This window comes from Myotis nattereri (genome assembly GCF_964212035.1).
Source record: "Myotis nattereri genome assembly, chromosome: 2".
NCBI lineage: Eukaryota > Metazoa > Chordata > Mammalia > Chiroptera > Vespertilionidae > Myotis > Myotis nattereri.
Window position 1 is genome coordinate 7,933,020 of NC_138076.1, and position 21,257 is coordinate 7,954,276.

The window sequence follows — 21,257 nt, forward strand, 5'->3', positions numbered from 1 at the left end:
TCCTCTCTGAAATCAATATAAATATGTTTTTTAAAAAGTATGTGTCTGTAATTTTACTCTTTATCCAATCTCAGAGGTTTCCCCGCTTTGCTTTCTCCCACCTCTCTCATCTATCACCAGTGGATTTCATGTAACCCACCTATGTCTCCTCCTATGATTGCAATGTAAAAATAGATGAAAAACTGCCTTTCTTTGAGCATTCTCCCCAATCTGCTGAGATTCTGCTTCCCAGCAATTGTTGACAGTTTGGCTCAAATAAACACACAAAAATTATTTACAGGTTTGAATGTTTTTATGTTAACTGCTGGAATTGTGACCTTGTATATTCTTATATCAGAGAATCCTAAGGAATCCATAAAATACCATTAGAATCAATTTTTTAAAAATTCGTCAAAGCAGCCAGATACAAGATTAACACCCAAAAACCAATTGTGTTTTTATATGCTGAAAAAGGAAATTAAGAATTCTGTTCACAATGACATCATAAATAATAAAGTGCTTAGAAATATTTCACAAAAGTGTGAGCCTTGTGCTCTGAAAATCATAAGGCATTGCCAAAAGAACTTGGAACCTGACTAAATGGAAAGATATCCCGTGTTTATGCATCAGAAGACAATATTATTAAGAAGGCAATACTTCCCAAATTGTTCTATAGATTCGACACAACTCCTGTCAAAATCCTAATTGGGTTTTTTGTTTTGTTTTCTGAAGTTGACAAGCTTATCCTAAAAGTGATTTGGAAATTCAAGCAACTCAAAATAGCTAAAACAATCTTCAAAAAGAAGTACAAAATGGGAAGAATTATCCCAATTTCAAATTTCCTACAAAGCCAAGTAATCAGGACAGTGTGGTTCTAGCATAAGGATGGAATACAATTGAGGGCCCAGGAATAAACTAACTTTTATGATCAGTTGATTTCTAACAAAAGTGTCAGAAGAAAATTCAGCGGGAAAGGAATAGACTTCTCAACAAATGGTGCTGGGACAACTGCCTCTCATTATACACAAAAAATTAACTCAAAATGGATCACAAACCTAAATGTAAGCACTAAAAGTATAAAAGTCTTCATGATGTTGGGTTAGGCAATTATTTCCTAGATATGATACCAAAAGTACATGTGCATATATATACACACATGACTTCATTAACATCAAATGCTTTTGTGCTTTAAGACACTCCATCAAGAAAATAAAAAGACAACCACTACCCAGGAGAAAAATATTTGCAAATTAAAATCCCTAACATATATCCAAAATATATAAAGAACTCCTACAACTAATAATAAAAAGACAAATAACCCAATTTTTAAAAATAGATAATAGAATTGGAAGACATTTCTCCAAAGAGGTTATAAAATAGCCAACAAGCTCATTACATTAAGTGCATTCACTCATTAGGGAAATGCGAATAAAAACCACAAGAAAATACCACTTACACCCAATAGAGTGACTATCATAAAAAAAAAATGACAAATGTTATCAAGGTTGTAGAGAGATGAGAACCATCATGCATTGCTGATGGGAATGTAAAAAGGCTACAGCCAACAAGCATTAGCAATTTCTCAGATGTTAAACAGAATTAGCATATGATCCAGCAATTCCCCTTCCAGATGTGTACCCAGGAGAAATGACAACATATCTCCACACAAAGACTTGTCCGTGAATGTTCACAGCAGCATTTCTCACAGCAGCTGAAAAGTGGACACACCCATGTGCTCATCAGCTGGCGAATGATGTCGTCTGTTCATGCAGTGGAATGCTTCTTGCCAATAAAAGGAATGAGGTATCGATACAACACGATGAACCTCAAAAGCATTATGCTAAGCGAAAGAAGTCGGACACAAAAGGACACGGATTCTGTGGTTCCATTTACATGCACTGTGAAGGCAAAACCCTAGAGAAATAAAGTAGATTAGGGCTTGCCCGGCCAGTGTGGCTCAGTGGTTGAGCATCAACCCTTGAACCAGGAAGTCATTAGGGCACAGGCCTAGGTTGCGAGCTCGATTCCCAGTAGGGGGCGTGCAGGAGGCAGTCAACTGGTGACGTTTCTCTCTCATCATTGATGTTTCTGTCTTCTCCCTCTCCCTTCCTCTCTCAAAATCAATAAAAACATTTTTTTTAAAGAAAGTAGATTAGGGCTGGAGGTGGGAATGCTGAGCACCTACAGGACACAAGGTCTCTTTGGGGTGATGGAAATATTCTAAAAGTATATGTGGTGATAGTTGCACATCTCTGTGAACATACCAAAAATCACGGAATTGTCTGTGGGAGGTCTGTGTTTCTGAAACAACAGCTGATACTGCCTGCTGGACACACGCCTTCCTTTGGGACGTTTTATCGTCTCAAACTGAGCCCGTGGGAACTCACTGTGAGTGTGTCTCTGGAGGGGAGGGGAGCAAGGAAGGACATCTGCCTTTGGGAGAAGCAAGGAAGAGAGGAAGGCAGCACAGAATTTGCAGGACCTGGTGCCAAATGGAGCTGTGGAATCCCTTGTCCGTAACTATTAGGAATTGCAAAGGGGTGGCAGCGGAGCAGAAGAGCAAGCACGGGACTCCATGTGAGTGCCCAGGTCACACGCCACGAAGCTGGTCCTGGTGGAAAGGTACGAGGGAGTCAGCTGGGCCAGGGAGAGCCGGTAATGGGGAGTACTGCTTGGGGAGGCCCTCCGTGGGGAGCACTTGACAGATGAGAGACACAACAGGGATGGCTGGAATCCAAGCACGAGGTTTCCAGCTCAGAGCAGCAGAGCCCGGTCTTGGAGCTGTAGGGACCAATGTGTGGGCATAAGGGGAACCAGGGTGGACCGATGGCCAGGCTGCTGCCAGTGCCTTGGGACTCTATATGACTCAGGACCTTTGTGTAACCCCGGAGGAGGAAAGGTCACCCACTACCCACCAGTAGTGTCTGAGACTGAATTTTTTTTTTAAATTTTACCTTTAAAAAAAAAAAAGAAAAAAAATTATATATATATATATTGATTTCAGAGAGGAAGGGAGAGGGAGAGAAATATAGAAACATCAATAATGAGAATCATTGATTGGCTGCCCCTTGAACGCCCCCTACTGGGAATTGAACCTGCAACCCAGGCATGTGCCCTGACCAGGAATAGAACCGTGACCTCTTGCCTCAGTAGTTGACACTCAACCACTGAGCCACACTGGTCGGGCCTGAAACTGAATTTCTATTGAGTCCAGTGGGATGGGGGTCAAGACCAGAATTGGGTTCATTTTTTTTTTTACTGTGGTAAAATAAACAAATACAACATTTATCGTTGTAACCATTTTTAAATGTATAGTTCAGTGGCATTAAGTACATTCACATTGTTGTACAACCATCACCACCACCCATCCTCAGAATTAGTATCCCAAACTGAAACCCTGTCCCATTAAACACTCCATTTCCCCAGCTCACAGTATCCACCATTCCACTTCCTGGCTCTGTGACCTTGTCTAGTCTACCTACCTCATGGAAGTGGACTCACGCAACATGTGTCCTTTTGTGTAGTGTGTTTGACTTAGAATGTTTTCAAGGTTCACCCATGGGTTTCGATTTTTGTTAAGAAAACCAAAGCATGTACTATTTCTTAGACACTCAAGTTTGTGAACACAGATCGGTTCACTAATTCATTAATTATACCCTAAGAGTAGCTTACATTCTTGTCTAATTCTGAGATTTTTCTCTCTCTCTCTCTGATCTCCACACAGTCTTGCCCTCTCTGCAGAGCCTATCAAATCCTTGAGCCCAGGTTCATTCTGGCCCTGAGGCCCAAGGGCTTGACTCCAGGTTCCCACATTCTCGCCTTAGACTCAGATGGCCTCCCTCAAACCCACATGCTCAGCGATGTCAGAGTAAAAAGAATAAATCAATCAATAAATAAACAAACAAACAAATAGAAAGAAATGTCAGAGTAATTGTCTATTCCTTTCCCACTGAATTTTTTTCTGACACTTTTGTTAGAAATCAACTGATCATAAAAGTTAGTTTATTCCTGGGCCCAAACTCTCCTCATTATTGCCACCTGTCCGAATCCTGCAGGCTTTACCCAGACACCATCACTTCAGCGAACCTTCCCTCCTCACCTCGCAGCCTCAGAAATGTGCTGTGCGTCCCCTGTGCCTATTCTATTCTGTCCCGTGCTTGTATTTATTTCCACATGTATTTATTTAGTTGCTCCGTCCCAATTACAAGCTCATTCAAGACAGGCAGAGGCCATGTCCCAGTCATCTATAGAACAGCCCCTCTCACAAAGTAAACGTTCAATATAGCCCTCCATGGAGAATGTCCATATACAAATGTACTGTGTGACTATACGCCGACATTATATGTTGTGATAATCACCAACTTCGGTAGTTCTGACAGTCAGCGGTAAAGGCGTCCATGAATACATAGATTAGAACACAATCTCCAAGCCCCACCCAGCTCTGAAATGTTACTACCCGAAGGTCAAGGCCTTTTAGAGGAGGGACGTGTTGTTGTGGAAGAGAAAGCTGGGTGGAGGGGAGCTGGACCTGGGCTGCAGCAAAGCAAAGGGGAGGACTGCGCGTTCCCAGACAGGCCTCCAACAGAAACAGAGGTGACCGAGCAGAGGTGGAGAGATCAGGCCCCCAGGGGGTTCGCCACTGGCCCCTGGTGAGCTGCAGGTTGGGAATCAGTCCAATGTCTGCTGATGGAATCTCAAGGCAAGTTTTCAAGGCCCCCACACAGTCAAACAGGTGGTTGGGAAGTGGGTAAATAACACCATCTTTTGTTTTCATCTGATTATCTTGGCTTTCAGCTTCATGTTGAAATGCATGTTGACAGTCTGAGAGTGAATTCTTTGGAACAAGATTCCCTTATCTGTTTCATCAGAACTTGGCGAGACCATGTCCAGAGTTTAAAGAATAGCAGCCGGCCTTCCAGTGTCACCGTGGCCCTGGGAAGTAGGGAGGACGGCTGGGTGGAGTCCAAGCACCACCCCAGCATTCTAAGTGGTTCTATCTCCTCTCTGACCAGATCTGTGATAAAATCTACAAGAAAGCTTCCTGGAATCTCATCTCCACTTCAGCTCACCCATCCTGGAGATGTTAACGGGGTGAGAGAAGAACCAAAGCAACCCCTGGAGGAGCCCACCATGGAAGAGCAGAGAGCTCAGCGTCCAGCGGAGAGCTCGGGCAGGGAGGCGGCCTGGGTCCACAGGCAGGCAGGGTCGGAAGGGACACCTGGACTTCCCTGCCTGGTCCCCGGAGGGAGGCCGGACCTGGCCGGACCTGCCCTGACCTGTGCTCGGTGAGCTTCTGCCCTGATCTGGCTGCAGGACCTGAGTCTCAGGGCTCGGCCTCCTGTGCTGCGCAGTGAGACGAATAAACGCACTCGAATTTCCAAGGCATCTTCTGCTTTTCACATTTTGTAACTCTGAATGCCTTCGGGGGCAATTCTGGATCAGGATACTGTGGGTTTGGTTACATATTCCCGAGCTCCTCCGCATGGTTTCCGTGTTATATTTTACCGACGGATGCATGCTGAAACGAACTCTGAAAGTCACAGGCCGACACGGCCAGGGCGGGCTGCCATGGTTTGGGACAAGGCCAGCTGGCCAAGCTGCAGGGGAATGGGCCAGACGGGGAGTAACCGGAACCTGGAATGAGCTCCACCCCCGATCCCAGCTACACGGGGGCAGCCCTGGGTGCTGGGAGGCCATGATGACAGGAGGAATGGGCTGTGGTGTTGCTCAGGACCCGACAGGAGAGGCACGCTCAGTGTGAAGGGGAAGGCAGGAACTAAAGGCTCTGGAGTATGGCTGGGGTCTCGTTAGTAAACAGTGGACCCTCAGCAGATGAGGCGCAACAACAAAACCCTGGAGGCCAGAAGACAGACAGATGACATGAGTCTTCCACCGTGGGGTCCGGCAGAAGTCCAGTCCCTGGCACTGACCCAGCGCAGTCCAACAAGCGCCAAGCAAGTGTCTCCTCCGAGCAGGCACTGGGCCCAGACGCTGACACTGCCCACATTTCACATGGCCCTGCCCTTGAGCAAGTATAGACCACACGCAGGGTGGGGTGCAGGCTGGCCTGCAGGGGAGCCTCAGGGAGCCACCTGGGGAGTGGGAGCTTCAGGGCTGAAGGCGAGGTGGGACCTGGTAGGTTGCCCTAGTCCTGCTTCTCAGAGGAGCAGCTTCCGGGGGTGAGAGTGTTCAAAGGACAGTGACAGCGCCTACACCAGGGGCCTCCTGAGCCCTGGCTGTGCTGTTGGTAAGCCGGCAATACAGACCGAGCAAACCAAACATTGCTTTAGGCCCCCTGGGCTGGGGAGCACCATGTAAACAACCCTTTTAAGGTGATGCTATTTCCTTAAGTCACAAGGAGAGTGCAGTGGACAGAATGTTTGTGTCCTTGCACACCTCATCTATTGAAATCTAATCCCTAATGTGAGGGTATCAGGCTAAGGCTGAGCCTCTGGGAGGGGATTAGGTCATGAGGGTGGGGCTCTCGTGAGTGGGATTAGTGCCCTTATGAAAGGGACCCCAGAGAGCTCCTGCCGCCTTCCTGCCACGTGAGAACTCAATGAGAAGATGGCCATCTGCAGCCTGGAAGAGGGCTTCACCAGCACCGGCCCTGCCGGCACCACCATCGTATACGCCCAGCCTCCGGAACTGTGAGGGATACATGCCTGTCGTTTGTAAGACGCCAGTCTGTGGTCCTGTCACAGCAGCCTGAACTCAAACAGTGGCTTAGCCAATGCTAAGTTAAAATGTCTGCTATTCAACCAAAGATGAGCAAGTTCCACTGGATCCAGATAACTCTTTCCATTTCATATTTTGAACAGATAAGTCATATTGTTCAAAAAGAGAGACAGCTGCCCCATAGATTTGCCTCTCATCTATCCAGGGGTCCCTCCAATAGGAAACCACAGCCTAGTTTCTATGTACCTTTAAAGATAGGTTTTCCCTCCTGGTGGCCTCCAATGGTGGCCCCTCGGGTGCCTGCTGTCTCTTCCCTCCCTGGGGAGTCTGGCTGGACCAAGGGCAGGGGGAGCTGCCTCCACACGCAGAGCATTCCTGACCACAGACGGGGGGGCGGGTGTGAAAGACTGAAAATAACTGCCTGTGGCCTGGCTTCCGGGAACTCTCAGCTGAGTGGCTGGGTGGCATTCTCCAGGGAGTGCTGGGACCGAGCCCCAGGACCCTGGCGACTTCTCTGAGGTGCCACCGTGTCCTGAGGTGCCCTTGCCTCTCCCCTCTCCACTCTCCCCTCTCCGGTGGCCCCCGGGTGGGGTGTGTTGCAGGCCAGGGGCAGAGCCTAGAGAGGGTGCGCCTCCTCTACCAGAGCGAGCACTGGGGCCCTGGAGGGAGTTCACGTGGGCGGGGGGGGGGGGGGGGGCGGGGGGGGCGGGGAGGGCGTGCGTTCGTGGGTTTTCATTGTTCGGGGCTGAGGAGCGGGGTGGCACGGGGTGGGCAGCATGCTGCAGGCTGGGCCTGTGCTCTCCTCATGAGGGACTGCAAGCCAAACATTTGAGGTTTCCTCCCAAATTCCTCTGTTTGCTTAAGGTTCGCCTTCAGCCATGAAATCGGAGTGTTCTCAGTCCACCTGAACGCCAAGCCCTGTGCGTGCCGGCGGAGGCTCCGGGAACAGGAGCGCAGCACGCGGGTGGCCTCGACTTGACTTGTGAGCATCATCTGGGAGCAGAGCCCACGGCCGGGGCCCCCTAGGGAAGCACTGTGGGTGTCTTGCCCACTTTATCCACAAGCACGGGACCGCCCTCTGCTGCCTCCCCGCCTGCCGTCGGCAACCACAGACCACGTTCTCCAAACGTACAAAGAGGTGGGCTTGCGACCATCAGGGGAAGAGGTGCAGGTTGTCACTGAGCGGCCCTTCCAGTCGCCCTCTCCCTCTGCCCTGCCGTGGCCCCACAGTCTCCCCGGACCCTCCCCCGGCGTCCCCAGTCCTGGAGCAGAGGGCCTAGGCCAGTGATGGCGAACCTATGACACGCGTGTCAGAGGTGACACGTGAACTCATTTTTTTGGTTGATTTTTTTCTTTGTTAAATGGCATTTAAATATATAAGAGAAATATCAAAAATATCAATCTTTGTTTTACTATGGTTGCAAATATCAAAAAATTTCTAGATGTGACACGGCACCAGAGTTAAGTTCGGGTTTTTCACAATGCTGACACGCCGAGCTCAGAAGGTTCGCCGTCACTGGCCTAGACCATCCCAGCACACTCCGCACTCACTGAGCGCACAGCTAGCCCCAGGGTGCCGTCTGCCCCAGCGGCCTCCGGTGGAAAGCAGCGAGAACTGAGGACAGAAGAGGGTGTGGCTCATCCGAAGTCCCAGGGGGTCGCGCAGACCAGGAGAAGGAACCTGGCCAGCCTGTCACTTCCCCGTAGGCTTTCCAACCTGCTTCCCATCAGACATACCTGGGTGAACAGACAGGGCTGCACAGACCCAAGGGGGACGGGCAGGGGACCTGGGCTCCCACACACCTGGAGCATTCGCCCCGCAGCACAGTGCCGGTGCCCTGAGGCAGATGCTCGCACACATTCTCACCACCACCCGCGGGTCCCCCTCAGATCCCGCCGCCTCAGGAGGGCGTGCTCTTAGGGGCATGAATGGGCCTGGGGTCAGGGAGCTACTTCCTCAAATGCAAAGTGCCCGCAGTGTCCCGACCCAAAGTCTGTGTGCGATGTCCGCCTGGCAGCCCTTGGTCCCAATGAGCCAGCCCACACGTGGGCCCGGGCCCTTCCGCGGCCCCTTTCTCCTCCCTCTGAAAAGGGCTGAAGGCAGGAGGTGGCTATGATCAAGCACAATATCCTCCAGGAGCCAAATGCTCCAGGCAGGACCCAGAAAAGCCCCCCAGCTGCCCGCCTGCCTGGGAGATGGGAGACAATGGCCCCATTCACTACGGGGACTCTGAAACCCAAGGAGGTGCTGCTTCACGTCCCTGAAATAAACACTCACATGCTGACTCAGGCTCCCTCGGAATTCATTTCCAACCCATGCGTGGCACATGGCACTCCTGAGGAAGCCGGTACCAAGAGGTAGGGTCCACCCTGCTCCCAGCTGCCTGGGCAGGAGGGCATGGGCCCTTCACTCAGCGGTGGGGTGGGGAGGTCAGCCCTGGTTCGCGGCCTCGGTGCCTCCGGTGGGTGGACCTTCTTAAGAAGGGGCTTGCTCTTCTTATAATCAAAAGCTTTCGCCACATTCAGAAACTTTTCCCACCACCCTAACCACTCCCTCTTCAGGCCACCGGTTCCCAGCAGCTGAACGCCATGTAGCAAGAGGTCCCTCCCTCTCATCACCATGGAAGCCAAGAGAAACATGCCTTCTGAGAAGTGGCCCTTCAGTGCCGAGAGGCCTGTTGAAGGGAGTTGAAATAATGACGTGCCAGGAGAGATTAGTCTTGCAAATTCTTGGAACACACTTTTTTCCCAGGGCATGAGCCGGCTAGCGCTCTCCAGGCTGCTGTGGCCTGACACCTCCCTGACCCAGCTGCCTCTTTAGGCAGCTTGACCAGGACCCATTTAAGACAGTGGTTCTCAACCTGTGGGTCGCGACCCTTTGGCGGTTGAACGACCCTTTCACCGGGGTCGCCTAAGACCATCCTGCATATCAGATATTTACATGACGATTCATCACAGTAGCAGCATTACAGTGATGAAGTAGCCACGCAAATAATGTTATGGTTGGGTCACACCATGAGGAGCGGTATTTAAAGGGCCGGGAGGCTGAGAACCGCTGCATGAAGACCTGAGTTTTCAGTAGAAGCCTGTTGTTGGGTGTCCCTGGGAAGTAAGTGACAACATTTAGAAAAAAAAAAAAAATCATGCAGATGAGAAGACAGACTTAATTGTGCTTCTGTGAGAGGTGCCCTCACCAGCTGAGTGGCAAACAGGGCGATAAGAAGCCCATTGCCGGGGGTCCCCTGGGACTCACAGGAGCAAATTCTCTTACCCCTGTGGGCATTCTACACGTTTCTGGACTCTCCTTTAAGACGTTGTCTCTGATCCCCTAAAGTTTCAACTCCAGGTAGATATCCTACTCCAACTTGAAATCTATTCTGATGAAACTTTACTTCCCCAATAAACAGTCCCCCAAACGTTCTCATCTCTGCTCATAAGAGTCCCAGACTCCTGAATATCTCACAGCCTCGGGATAGATTCAGGATTTCTTACTTTTCATCCTTCCCTGTTCACCCATTACCCGATCAGCAAGTTCTGCCTCAAGGGCACCCTTCCAATTCAACCCCTCGCAGCCATCAAAAAGAAAAGATGCCAAATGTTTCCAGTATAAAAGGAGAAAAGGACGAGCTCATTGGCTTATCGTCCATTCAGCTTTCTTTTAAAAAAAACAAACACAAAAAAACCCCATGTTTTCATTGATTTCAGAGAGGAAGGGAGAGGGAAAGAGAGATAGAAAGATCAATGATGAGAGAAAATCATAGATTGGCTGCTTCCTGCACGCCCCCTACTGGGGATCAAGCCCACATCCCAGGCATGTGCCCTGACCTGGAATTGAACCATGACCTCTTGGTTCATGGGTCAACACTCAACCACTCAACCACTCAGCCACACTGGCTGGGCTCAATTTAGCTTTCAAAGCCTTCCATCAACTGAATGTCTTTAAAGAAAACAAATGCATCCCCTCTAACCCTCTATCCCACACCTGAGTGCTGAATGGCTTGAGCACCTCCCGTCTTGTGAATGCATCTCTGACTTTGCTTGTGTTATGTCCCTCAGATCAGTCTTTACAGATTTTTTTTTTTTAAGACCTGGCTCAAAATTCATCTCTTACTAACAATCTTTCCATTCATCCTCAGTGTTTAGTTCTAGTTCCACCTTCTCATGGAAATGTTCAAGACCACGGTAACCCTCCCTGAGCTTCAGATACAGATATCGCTAATCCATTCATTTTAATTAAGACCCACAAGGTTCTTCCAAAGTGCAACAAGTACCCATTCCGTGTCTGTGACACGGCGCTGTGATGTTAAAGATGATTCCTGCGCCCACTGCGGGGGGTGGCGGGAAGGTCGTACACCCCTGACTTACTGGCATCGAGTGAGCAACAGGATTTGCTGTGGCCAATAAAGTGTTAGTGGGTGTGACTTGTGACACCACTAGGCATAAGTTTTAAGCACTATCACATTGTTCAGCCATTTTCCGTTTTCCCTTGGCCATGTGACCAGCATGTGTTATTTAGAAACTGCTTTTTCAGCCTGGGTCTCAAAATGAAGAGGAAATGGGGCAGAGTTAACCCTCAGGGCTCATGTACATGAGTGAGAGGTACACCTGAGGTGTTGTAAGCCTCTGGTATAGCTGGTTACTGCAACACGGGTTGGCCTGTTCTTCCTGATACAGTGTGTAATGTGGAAGTTTTCAGAATGTTGGCTTTACACGTTTCTCATTCTGGCCTCACCACAAGCCTATTTGGCCAAGTTTACTTTCTCCATTCTACTGATAAATAATATCAACACTCAAAAGAACTGCTTCAATTCCAAAAGTCAGAAAGTTACATCATAGATGAGCTTAGGTCTTCTGCAGCAGACCCACAGCTCTTTCCGCTACGTCAGGTGTTATGGGTCGAATTGTGTTCCCCAAAAAGATACATTGAAGTTCTATCCCTCAGTGTCTGTGAGTGTGACATGATTGAGAAACAAGGTCTTCACAGATGTCATCAAGGTAAGATGAGGCCATTAGTATGACTGGTGTCCTTGAAAGAGAAGAGACACATACAGAGACACGCGGGGAGAATTCCATGTGACAGAGGAGGCAGAGACTGGAGGGATGCAATGACACATCTACAGACCAAGGAAGACAAGCACAAGAAGCCAAGAGGAGGTGTGGGACAGTTCTCCCAGGAGCCTTCAGAGAGAGTGTAGCCCTGCCGACACCTCGATTCTAGGTTACCGGCCTCCAGATCTGTGAAGAAATCGTTTCTATTGTGTTAAGTAAGCCACCCAGCTTGTGGGAATTGGTTACAGCATCCCTAGGAAACCAACACACCGGGACTACCTCAATCTCGGGGCAGAAGCCACCAGAGAGCCTCAGTACATAGGTTTGGGGGTGGCAGTAGTCTGTCTAGGAAAACCTTCGTTCTATTAGCAGCCTAGTCACCATCCCACCTTTCTAGTTTCCACGAGCTGTCATAACAACGTGCCACAGCTGGTGGCTTCAACAACAAAAGTCAGATTTCTCATAAATTTGGAGGCTAGAAGCCCAAAGTTAAGGTGTCATCAGGGTTGGTCCTTTCTAAAGCCTCTCTCCTCGGCTTGTAGACGGTCATCTTCTCCCCGTGACTGCTCATGCCTTCCCTCTGTGCCCCCCTGTGTCCTGATCTCCCCTTCTTACACGGACACCAGTCATATTGAGTTAGCCCTCCCACCACCCCCTTACTGACCCCATTTTAACTTAATTACCTTTTGAAGGAGCCTAGCTCCAAATACAGTCACAATCTAAGCATTGATTGGGGATAGGGACTTCTTCAACTTATAATTGGGAGGGGGGGGGGAGGGGCACACAATTCAGCCCGTACACCATGTCTCAAATATCGAAGTAGCCTCTCACAATGCCCATGTTGACAGCCTGGCTGCTTGAGCAATCTGAGAACACAGCGTTGCCCTGCCAGACCCAGCCCTGGCCCGACAGCCAGGACCACACACAACCTGGCCTGCGCTGTCCCCTCACGGCTGTTTGTGAGGTCCTGAACCACTGGCCTTGCTCACGCTTTGCTGTGCCCTCGGCTTTCATAGCTTCAGCAGTCTTGGCTGGAATTGGGCTCTCTCTCAGGCTGTGCCGATGGCTAGCATTCTGGTTAAATTCCCAACAGCCAGGCTTTGATCCCTTACTTGGCACAGCTCCCTTCTCCTTTCAACCCTCTTGCTGCCTCCAACTTTATCATCAAGATTTGAAACAAAATCGATAGACACCGTTTGAGACATATGATCACTAGACATAAATGGTAACCAGTTCACCTCAATGACAGCTAATTGCTTAAATAAAACAAAGCCTAATTCCAATTTCTCCTTCTAAACATTAATTTAGGAAGATCTAAAAATCACTTACTTATATGTGAACTCTAAAAAACAACACAAAAGAACTAATGAAAGAAAATAGAAACAGACTCATACAGAGAACAAACTGAGGGCTGCCAGAGGGGAGGGCGTGGGAGATGGGTGAAAAAGGTCAAGGGGAATAAGAGGTACAAACTTCTATTTAAAAAATAATTAAGCTACTGGGTAGAGTATACAGCACAGGAAATATAGTCAACAATATCACAATAATTTTGCACAGTGATATGTGGTCACTAGACGTATCCTGGTGACCACACTGTAAGGTATATAAAGGTAGAATCACGGTGCTATACGTCTGAAACTAATAAAATATTGTGTGTCAACTATATTTTAATAAAAAAATAAAAGAAGTTGTTCAAAGAATTACAAACAAATGTTGCCATTGGCCTTAGCAGAACGGTGCCATGCCGCTTGGAAACATACTCGACATTCTAACGCATGATCTGGATTGAACACATCGCTGTTTTCCTTCCATGGAGTCTATGTGGAACTTTACTTAAATCAAATGTGGATTTAATTCAAAAAGGGAATAACCTTGCAGGAAGATCCACAGTAATACTAACATAGACCGCCCCCCAATCCCAGTCCCTCTGGGGTTGTATTTTTAACCACAGTGAAGTTGAGCCACACACAGCTCTTCCCGAAGAGAGCTCATGCCCCCAGTAAGACAGACTGATCCACACAATGCTCGTGCCTGTTTCTCCCAGCGCAGAGCCCACCTCCCTCAGAACGCGCTCACATGTTCCTCCGAAAGGAAGAAAAACCCCCTCTCCCCTGGTCCTCTGTGGCATATTAGGAAACTACCTGCTGGTCTTCGTGCATTTGTTTGCTAGAGTTGCCACAGACTGGGTGGCCAAACAACAGAAATCTACTTCTCAGTTCTGGAGGCTGGAAGTCCAAGACCAATGTGTCGGCAGGTTTGGTTCCTGCTGAGACCTCTCTCTGTGGCTTATGGACGGCGGCCTCTCACAGTGTCCTCAGGTGGCCTGTTTTCTCCTCTTCCTAATTGGGCCCCACTCTAAGGACCTCGTTTTAACTTAATCACCTCTTAAAGGCCTGATTGTTATTTTTTAAATATATTTTTATTGATTTCAGAGAGGAAGGGAGAGGGAGAGAGAAATAGAAACATCAATGATGAAAGAGAATCACTGAACGGCTGCCTCCTGCACACCCCAAAATGGGGATCAAGCCTGCAACCCAGGCATGTGCCCTGACAGGGAATTGAACCATGACCTTCTAGTTCATAGGTCAATGCTCAACCACTGAGCCACGCCTGCTGGGCTAAAGGCCTTACCGTTAAGTATGGTGACACTCTGAGGTATTGGGGGTTGGGACTTCAGCACACGAATTTTGGAGGAACACGGCAGTCCTTGTCATTCATTTTAGAATATTAGTAGGTACTTGAGGTGTTTCCCATCCTCAACTTGAGTGTAGGCGCTCTGAGTAAAAGGCCCTATTTTAGGATCCTGTTTCCCTAGGGAGTCAATGGTTTGATGGATTTTTCTGATCACTATGGGAAATTGTGTCCTGCTACAAATATAACTTGAAGGAGAACATAAAATCAGCTGCAGGGGCATCATGTCAATGACTGGGCTCGATTTCCGAGCTTCCTTCCACATCCTGTGACTGTTCATTTCCCATCACCAGCCACGTGGCTTCCCATGAAATTCTCTTCCCTGGGAGTTTCAGACATTTGCTGCCTTCTTATATGCAGGCCTCCCAAGACGTGCCATCCTAACTTGTTCTAGTTCCCTCCGTATGGCTCGTGTTCACATCTGGTGGCACCTGAGATCCTGGCCTGATTCAGGCCCGGAAGCTGGGGAAACTGAGGCAGTGCAATGCCTTTTGCCTCAAGTCTTCCCGAGTCACCCGGACGCTGAGAGGAGTCAACCCCAGGTCTTCCAGCTCCAACCAAGGCTCTTTCCAAGAACCCAGGCTTCCTCCTCCCACTAAGAGAAGAACACCAGCGCCTTGTGTCTTATGGGCAACAATTCACGTAATGAAGTGAGATCGTAGTCTCGCCTATGAACCCTGGGGAAGCCTGAAACAGCCTTCCTTTCAGTACCCAAAGCATCTAGCATGACTCCTTTGTTGGTTCATAAAATGCTCAAATGCTCAAACCATATGTTCAAGTATAATTCCCCATGGTTATATTCTTCTTTACATTAAAAAAAAAAAAGAGGAGTTTTTCAACATCGGGTAGAAAAATAAGCATGAATATTGGGGGAAATGGTCGGCACTTAGCCCTGAGTCGGTTCCAGGACAGCAGAGCTGACACCAGCTTCACGGCCTGGTCTCTCCCTGCCTTCGCTTCATCAGTAGGTACCAGAAAGCCCTGCCCAGAACCATCCGCACATGAACACAAGCCTTGCTAGACTTGTCCTGTGTTAGTATTGCTTCTAGAAAATGGGGAAAGCCGACCTAAGTTTCGAGCAGTCTTTCCCATCAGAGTATACATTTTACCATCTAAACATATATAGACATAACACGGAGCTTCCTGGGGGTAACATCAGTTTGAAAGTGTGGTTTGGGTTGAAACCCAGAAATCAACCCAAGCTCAATTAATATTTGACAAAGGAGGCAAGAGCATACAATGGAGTCAAGAGAGTCACTTCAGTAAATGGTGGTGGGAAAATTGGACAGATACATGCAAAAAAAGAGAAACTAGACCAACTTACACCATACACAAGAATAAACTTAAAATGGATAAAAGACTTAAATGTAAGTTGTGAAACCATAAAAATCCTAGAAATCATAGGCAGCAAAATCTCAGACATCTCTCATAGCAATATGTTTACAGATACATGTCCTAGGGCAAAGGAAACTGAGGAGAAAATAATCAAATGGGACTACATCAAAATAAAAAGCTTCTGCACAGCAAAAGAACCATCAACAACATGAAAAGGGCGCCCACTCTGGGGAGAACATATTTGGCAATGATACATCTGATAAAAGGTTAATATCCAAAATATATAAGGACCTCATACAACTTAACAAAAGGAAGACAAACAATCCAATTTAAAAAATGGGCAAAGGACCTAAATAGACACTTCTCCAAAGTGGACACACAGAAGGCCAAGAGACATGAAAACATGCTCAAAGTCACTGATCATCCGAGAGATGCAAATTAAAACGACAATGAGGTACCATCTCACACCTGTCAGAATGGCTACCATCTACAAATCAACAAATGACAAGTGCTGGCAAGGCTGTGGAGAAAAGGGAACCTTAGTACACTGCTGGTGGGAATGCACACTGGTGCAGCCACTGTGGAGAACAGTATGGAGTTTCCTCAAAAAAATTAAGTATGGAACTGCCATTTGACCCAGTGATTCCACTTCTAGGAATATATCCTAAGAAACCCGAAGCACCAATCAGAAAGAATGTATGCACCCCTATGTTTATAGCAGCACAAATTACAATAGCTAAGATCTGGAAACAGCCCAAGTAGCCATCAGTAGATGAGTGGATAAAAAAGTTGTGGCACATTTATGCCATGGAATACTATGCAGCAGTAAAAAAGAAGGATCTTTTACCCTTTGAGACAGCATGGAGGGACCTGGAGAGTGTCATGCTAAGTGAAACAAGTCAGACAGAGAAAGACAAGTATCACTTGATCCCACTCATATGCAGAATCTAAGTAACAAAATAAACTGATGAACAGAGTGGGTCCAGGGACATGGAAGCATGGAACAGAGTGCGGAATCTCAGAGGGAAGGCAGGGGAGGGTGGGTGGGTGGGAGGTAATCAACCAAAGACCTTGAATGCATATATGCATAACCCATGGACCCAGACGATAGGGTGCTGAAGGCCTGGGGCAGGATGAGGGGATGGGGCCGGCTGGAGGGGGTTAATGGGGGGAAGGGGGACATATGTAATACTTTCAACAATAAAGAATTATTTTTAAAAAGAAGAAGAGGAGGAGGAGGAAGAAGAAGGAGGAGGAGGAGGAGGAGGAGGAGGAGGAGGAGGAGGAGGAAGAAGAAGGAGGAGGAGGAGGAGGAGGAGGAAGAGGAGGAGGAGGAAGGAGGAGGAGAAGGGGGAGGAAGAGGAGGAGGGGGAGGAGTAGGAGGGGGAGGAGGGGGAGGAGAGGGGGAGGGGGAGGAGGGGGGAGGAGGACGAAGGAGGAGGGGGAGGAGGAGGAGGGGGAGGAGGGGGAAGAGGATGAGGGGGAGCAGGGGGAGGAGAAGGGTAAAGATGAGATCTTTGTCAAGCACTTTGGGGCGCTGCATGGTCCACCATGGAAAGGACGTGTGACCAGAGCCACCCCTGAGCCTGAGGCGTGCTCTGCGTGGCGGGGCCCGGTGTACATCACTCCTGGTACGAATGTCAGGAATGGGGGTCCCACAGACAAAAGCCTGTGCCACGGGCCTGGTCCCTCTGTGCAGATGGCAATGGCCCCTTTTACTCCCTGGAGCCTGACTTTCTGAAACGGATTTTGTTCGTTCTGCACGGAGATCGGGGGACTGCACGTGGCAGCTATGAATGGGGCCTCCCCGCGAGGCTCCGAAAGCAGCTGGAGGGGGTGGTCTGCGCGTGTGAACCTCCCGGGACAGAGCTGCAGTCGGGCTGCGACACACAATGGCATCTATGTGTGCCCGGCGGCCTGCACACGGCTTCCCGACGAGGGGGGACTCGCGCCCAGCGGGGACCAGCGGGCTCTGTCCCCCCTCCTCACCGCAGAGAGGCTGCTGTTTGTCTGCTGGGGAAATGTTTTAAAATCAACAAATGCATTGTTCGCTTAGGCACAGCCTGGATTTTTCCCCCTCTCTCTGCCTTCATTTCTAGTTCTCCAATGTCTCTTTCCTCTTTAACTTTACGGCATTTTTATGTGCCTGTGCACAGAGGACCCACACATGAAGTCGGATACGTCAATTGTCTTTGCAGACTCCTATGGCTGTGCTAGGCTGTGGGGATCCATGATGAGATATGGAGTTCTCGTCCCCTTCCCACGCACATAACTGACAGTGTTCCCTGTGCTCAGAGCACATGGCCGAGTTCAGCCATCGCCGCAATAACAGTGCGTTCTCAACAGCCCCCCTGACAGTCTGCTAAATTCTTTCTGGAGCGCCTCGCTGGCCCCCACAAAGGTTATTGGAAAGCCAACCGGAAGCCAGGAACCCGACTGCGAGCGCAGAAAGTCCCCGCCATGCAGACGGGGCGAGACCATGGAGTCACTGACACTCCGCAATCCCCAACGCAGGTCCCCTCGGGCCCAACCCTGCGTCCTCGCACCCGGGCGCAGTCTGGGTTCGCTGGCGTTTTTGTTCTATTTTTGATTTCAGAGAAGAAGGGAGAGGAAGAGAGAGAGAGAGAGAGAGAGAGAGAGAGAGAGAGAGAGAGAGAGAGAAACATCAAGGATGCTGGGGACCGAGCCCGCAACCCAGGCACGTGCCCTGACCGGGAATTGAACCGTGACCTCCTGGTTCACGGGTCGGCACTCAACCACTGAGCCCTGCCGGCCAGGCTTGTGCTGCTTTGATTTCATAACAGATGCGACAAGTTAAAAACGGGAATCTGAAGCCCACCACAGATTTTTCCTTCAATGTGCTAGCTCACCTGCCCCCAAAAGGCCAAAGGGCCAAGTGGCATTGCTGAGTGACACTTCGCGATCTGCCGGAGCCATCCCCTCCCCCCCCCCCCCTCGCCCCCGCCCCCAGCGATCCAGGAATGCACGTGGAACCTGCACAGCCCAGCACATGGATAAACAAGCCCAATGCCTCCCGGATGACAGATGACTGCAGAGCGAGGGGACGGGAGGAATTTGGTACAGACACGTGAGGACCAATGGACTCTTTAAACTTGAACTTGGAAAACATGGAGTTCGCTAGAATTTTGACCTGAAAACCAGATAACCTCCTTTTTAAATCATCCGTCCACGCAGCTCTCTGTTCTCCGCTCTCTGAGAATCCAAAGCAGGTCGTGGTGAGAACAACACAACCATGAAAACAACCACCTCGGCCGAGAACACAGACTTCCTGTCTGTCTCTGGGGTCCCAAGAGACTAGGGGAACCTGAACATTGGCATCAGAGTCCGAGGCCAGGCGCTGACGGACCCCTGTTGGCCGCCAGCACCCCCCTCCCCGCCCAGGAGAGCAGCAGGCACTCACCGGTCATCAGGGAGTAGTAGTTGGGATAAGAGAGCGTGGGGAAGTCGGGGGTCAAGTAGTCCGCCTTCACCCCCCGGCTCACAATCTCTTTCAAACCAGGCAGGGACTCCAGGGCCTCGTCGCTGATGTAGTCGGAGCGGAAACCATCCAGCAGGAACACCAGCAGCTTCCGGGGGGCAGAGGCCGGCTGGGCCAGGCCCAGCGCGAGGACCAGCAGGAGGGCCCGGAGCGGCACTGCCATGCTGCCAGGAGCCTGCCGAGCCGGCTGGCACAGCCGTCGCCTTGCAAAGACTGAGGATGGGGAATCTGTAGCTCTTCTCTCTTCTAGGGGCTGGACCTTGACTGCTGGCCTCCCTGAGCCAAGTTCACTTTCAGAATTTAAAGGTACAGCACCGTGTTTTTTTTTGAGTCCTATCTGAGCATTTATTCCAAGCAGCAGGTCAGCCACAGAAATCTGCTCTGCAGCCCCCCAGAAGCCAGCTGCTCATATATATATAGGGTAGGACAGCGATTACATAGGGAAGCAGGCGTGACAGGCCTGGGGAAGTAGGAGGCTGGGGTGGAACCCCCTTGTTTGGGCAACAAGGTTGTTCCTCTTTCCGTGATAACAGGCAGCTCTTGAATGGAATGAACCCCATTCCAAGGGTGGATTCCCCCCAGGCCCAAGGTTGACTCCCAGGTCCCCAGGGCACACAACTCCCAGCCAGGTCAGAACGTCCTTTCTTTAATCAAGGCGATCACGGTTAAAGGAGCAGGATTAATATTTCCCATCACCATAGCTAGTCGCCAATACTCATTTTTTTTTTTTTTTTTTTTTTGCCCCTAACATTTCCCCATGGCTATTTCTATCATCTCGTATCTACGAGATTAGTTTTAGATGAAAAGGCTCATCGGGCTGGACCGCATCTGCTTCTGCCTTGAAAGCAGCTCCCAGGGATGGAATACAGCACATGCGGGGTCCTGGATATGTTTTCTATCAGCGGAGGATTGTCAGGAAGATTAAAGCAGCACATTCCTTTAAATTCCTCCCAGCCCTGGTTATGCCCCCAACAGCAAACGACCTACTGCTGCCTGATTCTCTAGGACTGCCTCCCTCACCTGGCTCAGCTCCTGATGTATCCCGTGGATAGCCCTGGAGGTGGCACTCAGGGCTCTTACCTTGCTACACACCAGCCGGGTCACTTCCACATGAAGGGAGCCTGCCAGTCCCAGCATCACAGACGTGGTCCCAGCACTACATCCAGCGGGCTCCACGGGTGGGCATGGCATCGCAGTCCGGTGCAACGGCCGAGAGAAGTCTCTTTTGGTTCGGACCCTTGGTGCTGTTTCTGGGGCTCCAAGCTGGTCGGTCATCCGAAGGAACAAGGCCTCTGGGTACAGCACCCATTTTTTAAAAACATCCGTGCTCACCCTTTACTGGAAAACCAGGAGGCTGACGCCTTGGGAGAAGCTGGATCCACAAACAACCCGGAATTAATGCCAGGGGCGACGGTGCAACCTTATTATTTTGGGTGAATGTTCCAGAAATACAGGCGCCCACAGAGAGGCGGAATCTTAGAAAATGACAGAAGGCCGCACGGATTTTGCACTCGGGTTCACCCAAGGGAGGAGCCCGGGGAAAGGGCAATCTTTTCATGTGCTGGCATCCCACCTCTTTGCTCGATTTAAACTCTCTTACACGTTGTCACCTAACAGTTTAGGAATGCAAACCTCTCCACTCCGTGAATAAACCAAACTCCGTGGGCATGTGTGTGAACTTTTCGGCAAATCCCTGGCCATAGCGCTCACAAACTGATGGTTTGTCTGGGTCTCGGACACCTCTGTTTCCGATGCCTCTATCTACAGTGTTTGTTGCTTTATTTTCCAAGTTGCTGGTGTCCAAACCCATCCACGGGAGGGAGTGGATCTCAGCAGAGCTGGAGCGCCAGAGAGAAAGTTCCCACATGGGCCAGCAAGGGGCACTGCTGGCAGGTTGTTCGGAGGCAGCATTGCCCTGGAGGGCAGGCAATGAGATGGAGGCTGGAGGGTGAGAGTTTGCCATGGAAAGGCAGAGCTGGGAATGATGCAGGCTCCACCCCAGGACAGGCCGGGGGCGGGAGGCGGA

General features: G+C 49.7%; 1 protein-coding gene across 1 annotated transcript in view; it reads right to left on the reverse strand.

Moving 5' to 3' along the window:
• ENPP6 (ectonucleotide pyrophosphatase/phosphodiesterase 6) overlaps positions 1-19,436 on the reverse strand; it is a 73,590-nt gene extending 54,154 nt beyond the window's left edge. Inside the window, exon 1 of the mRNA XM_081085203.1 lies at positions 19,154-19,436. Coding sequence (XP_080941329.1) covers positions 19,154-19,394 — 241 coding nt within the window. The 5' untranslated portion in view covers positions 19,395-19,436. The remainder of the gene's footprint in view (positions 1-19,153) is intronic.
• Positions 19,437-21,257: the final 1,821 nt, after the last annotated feature.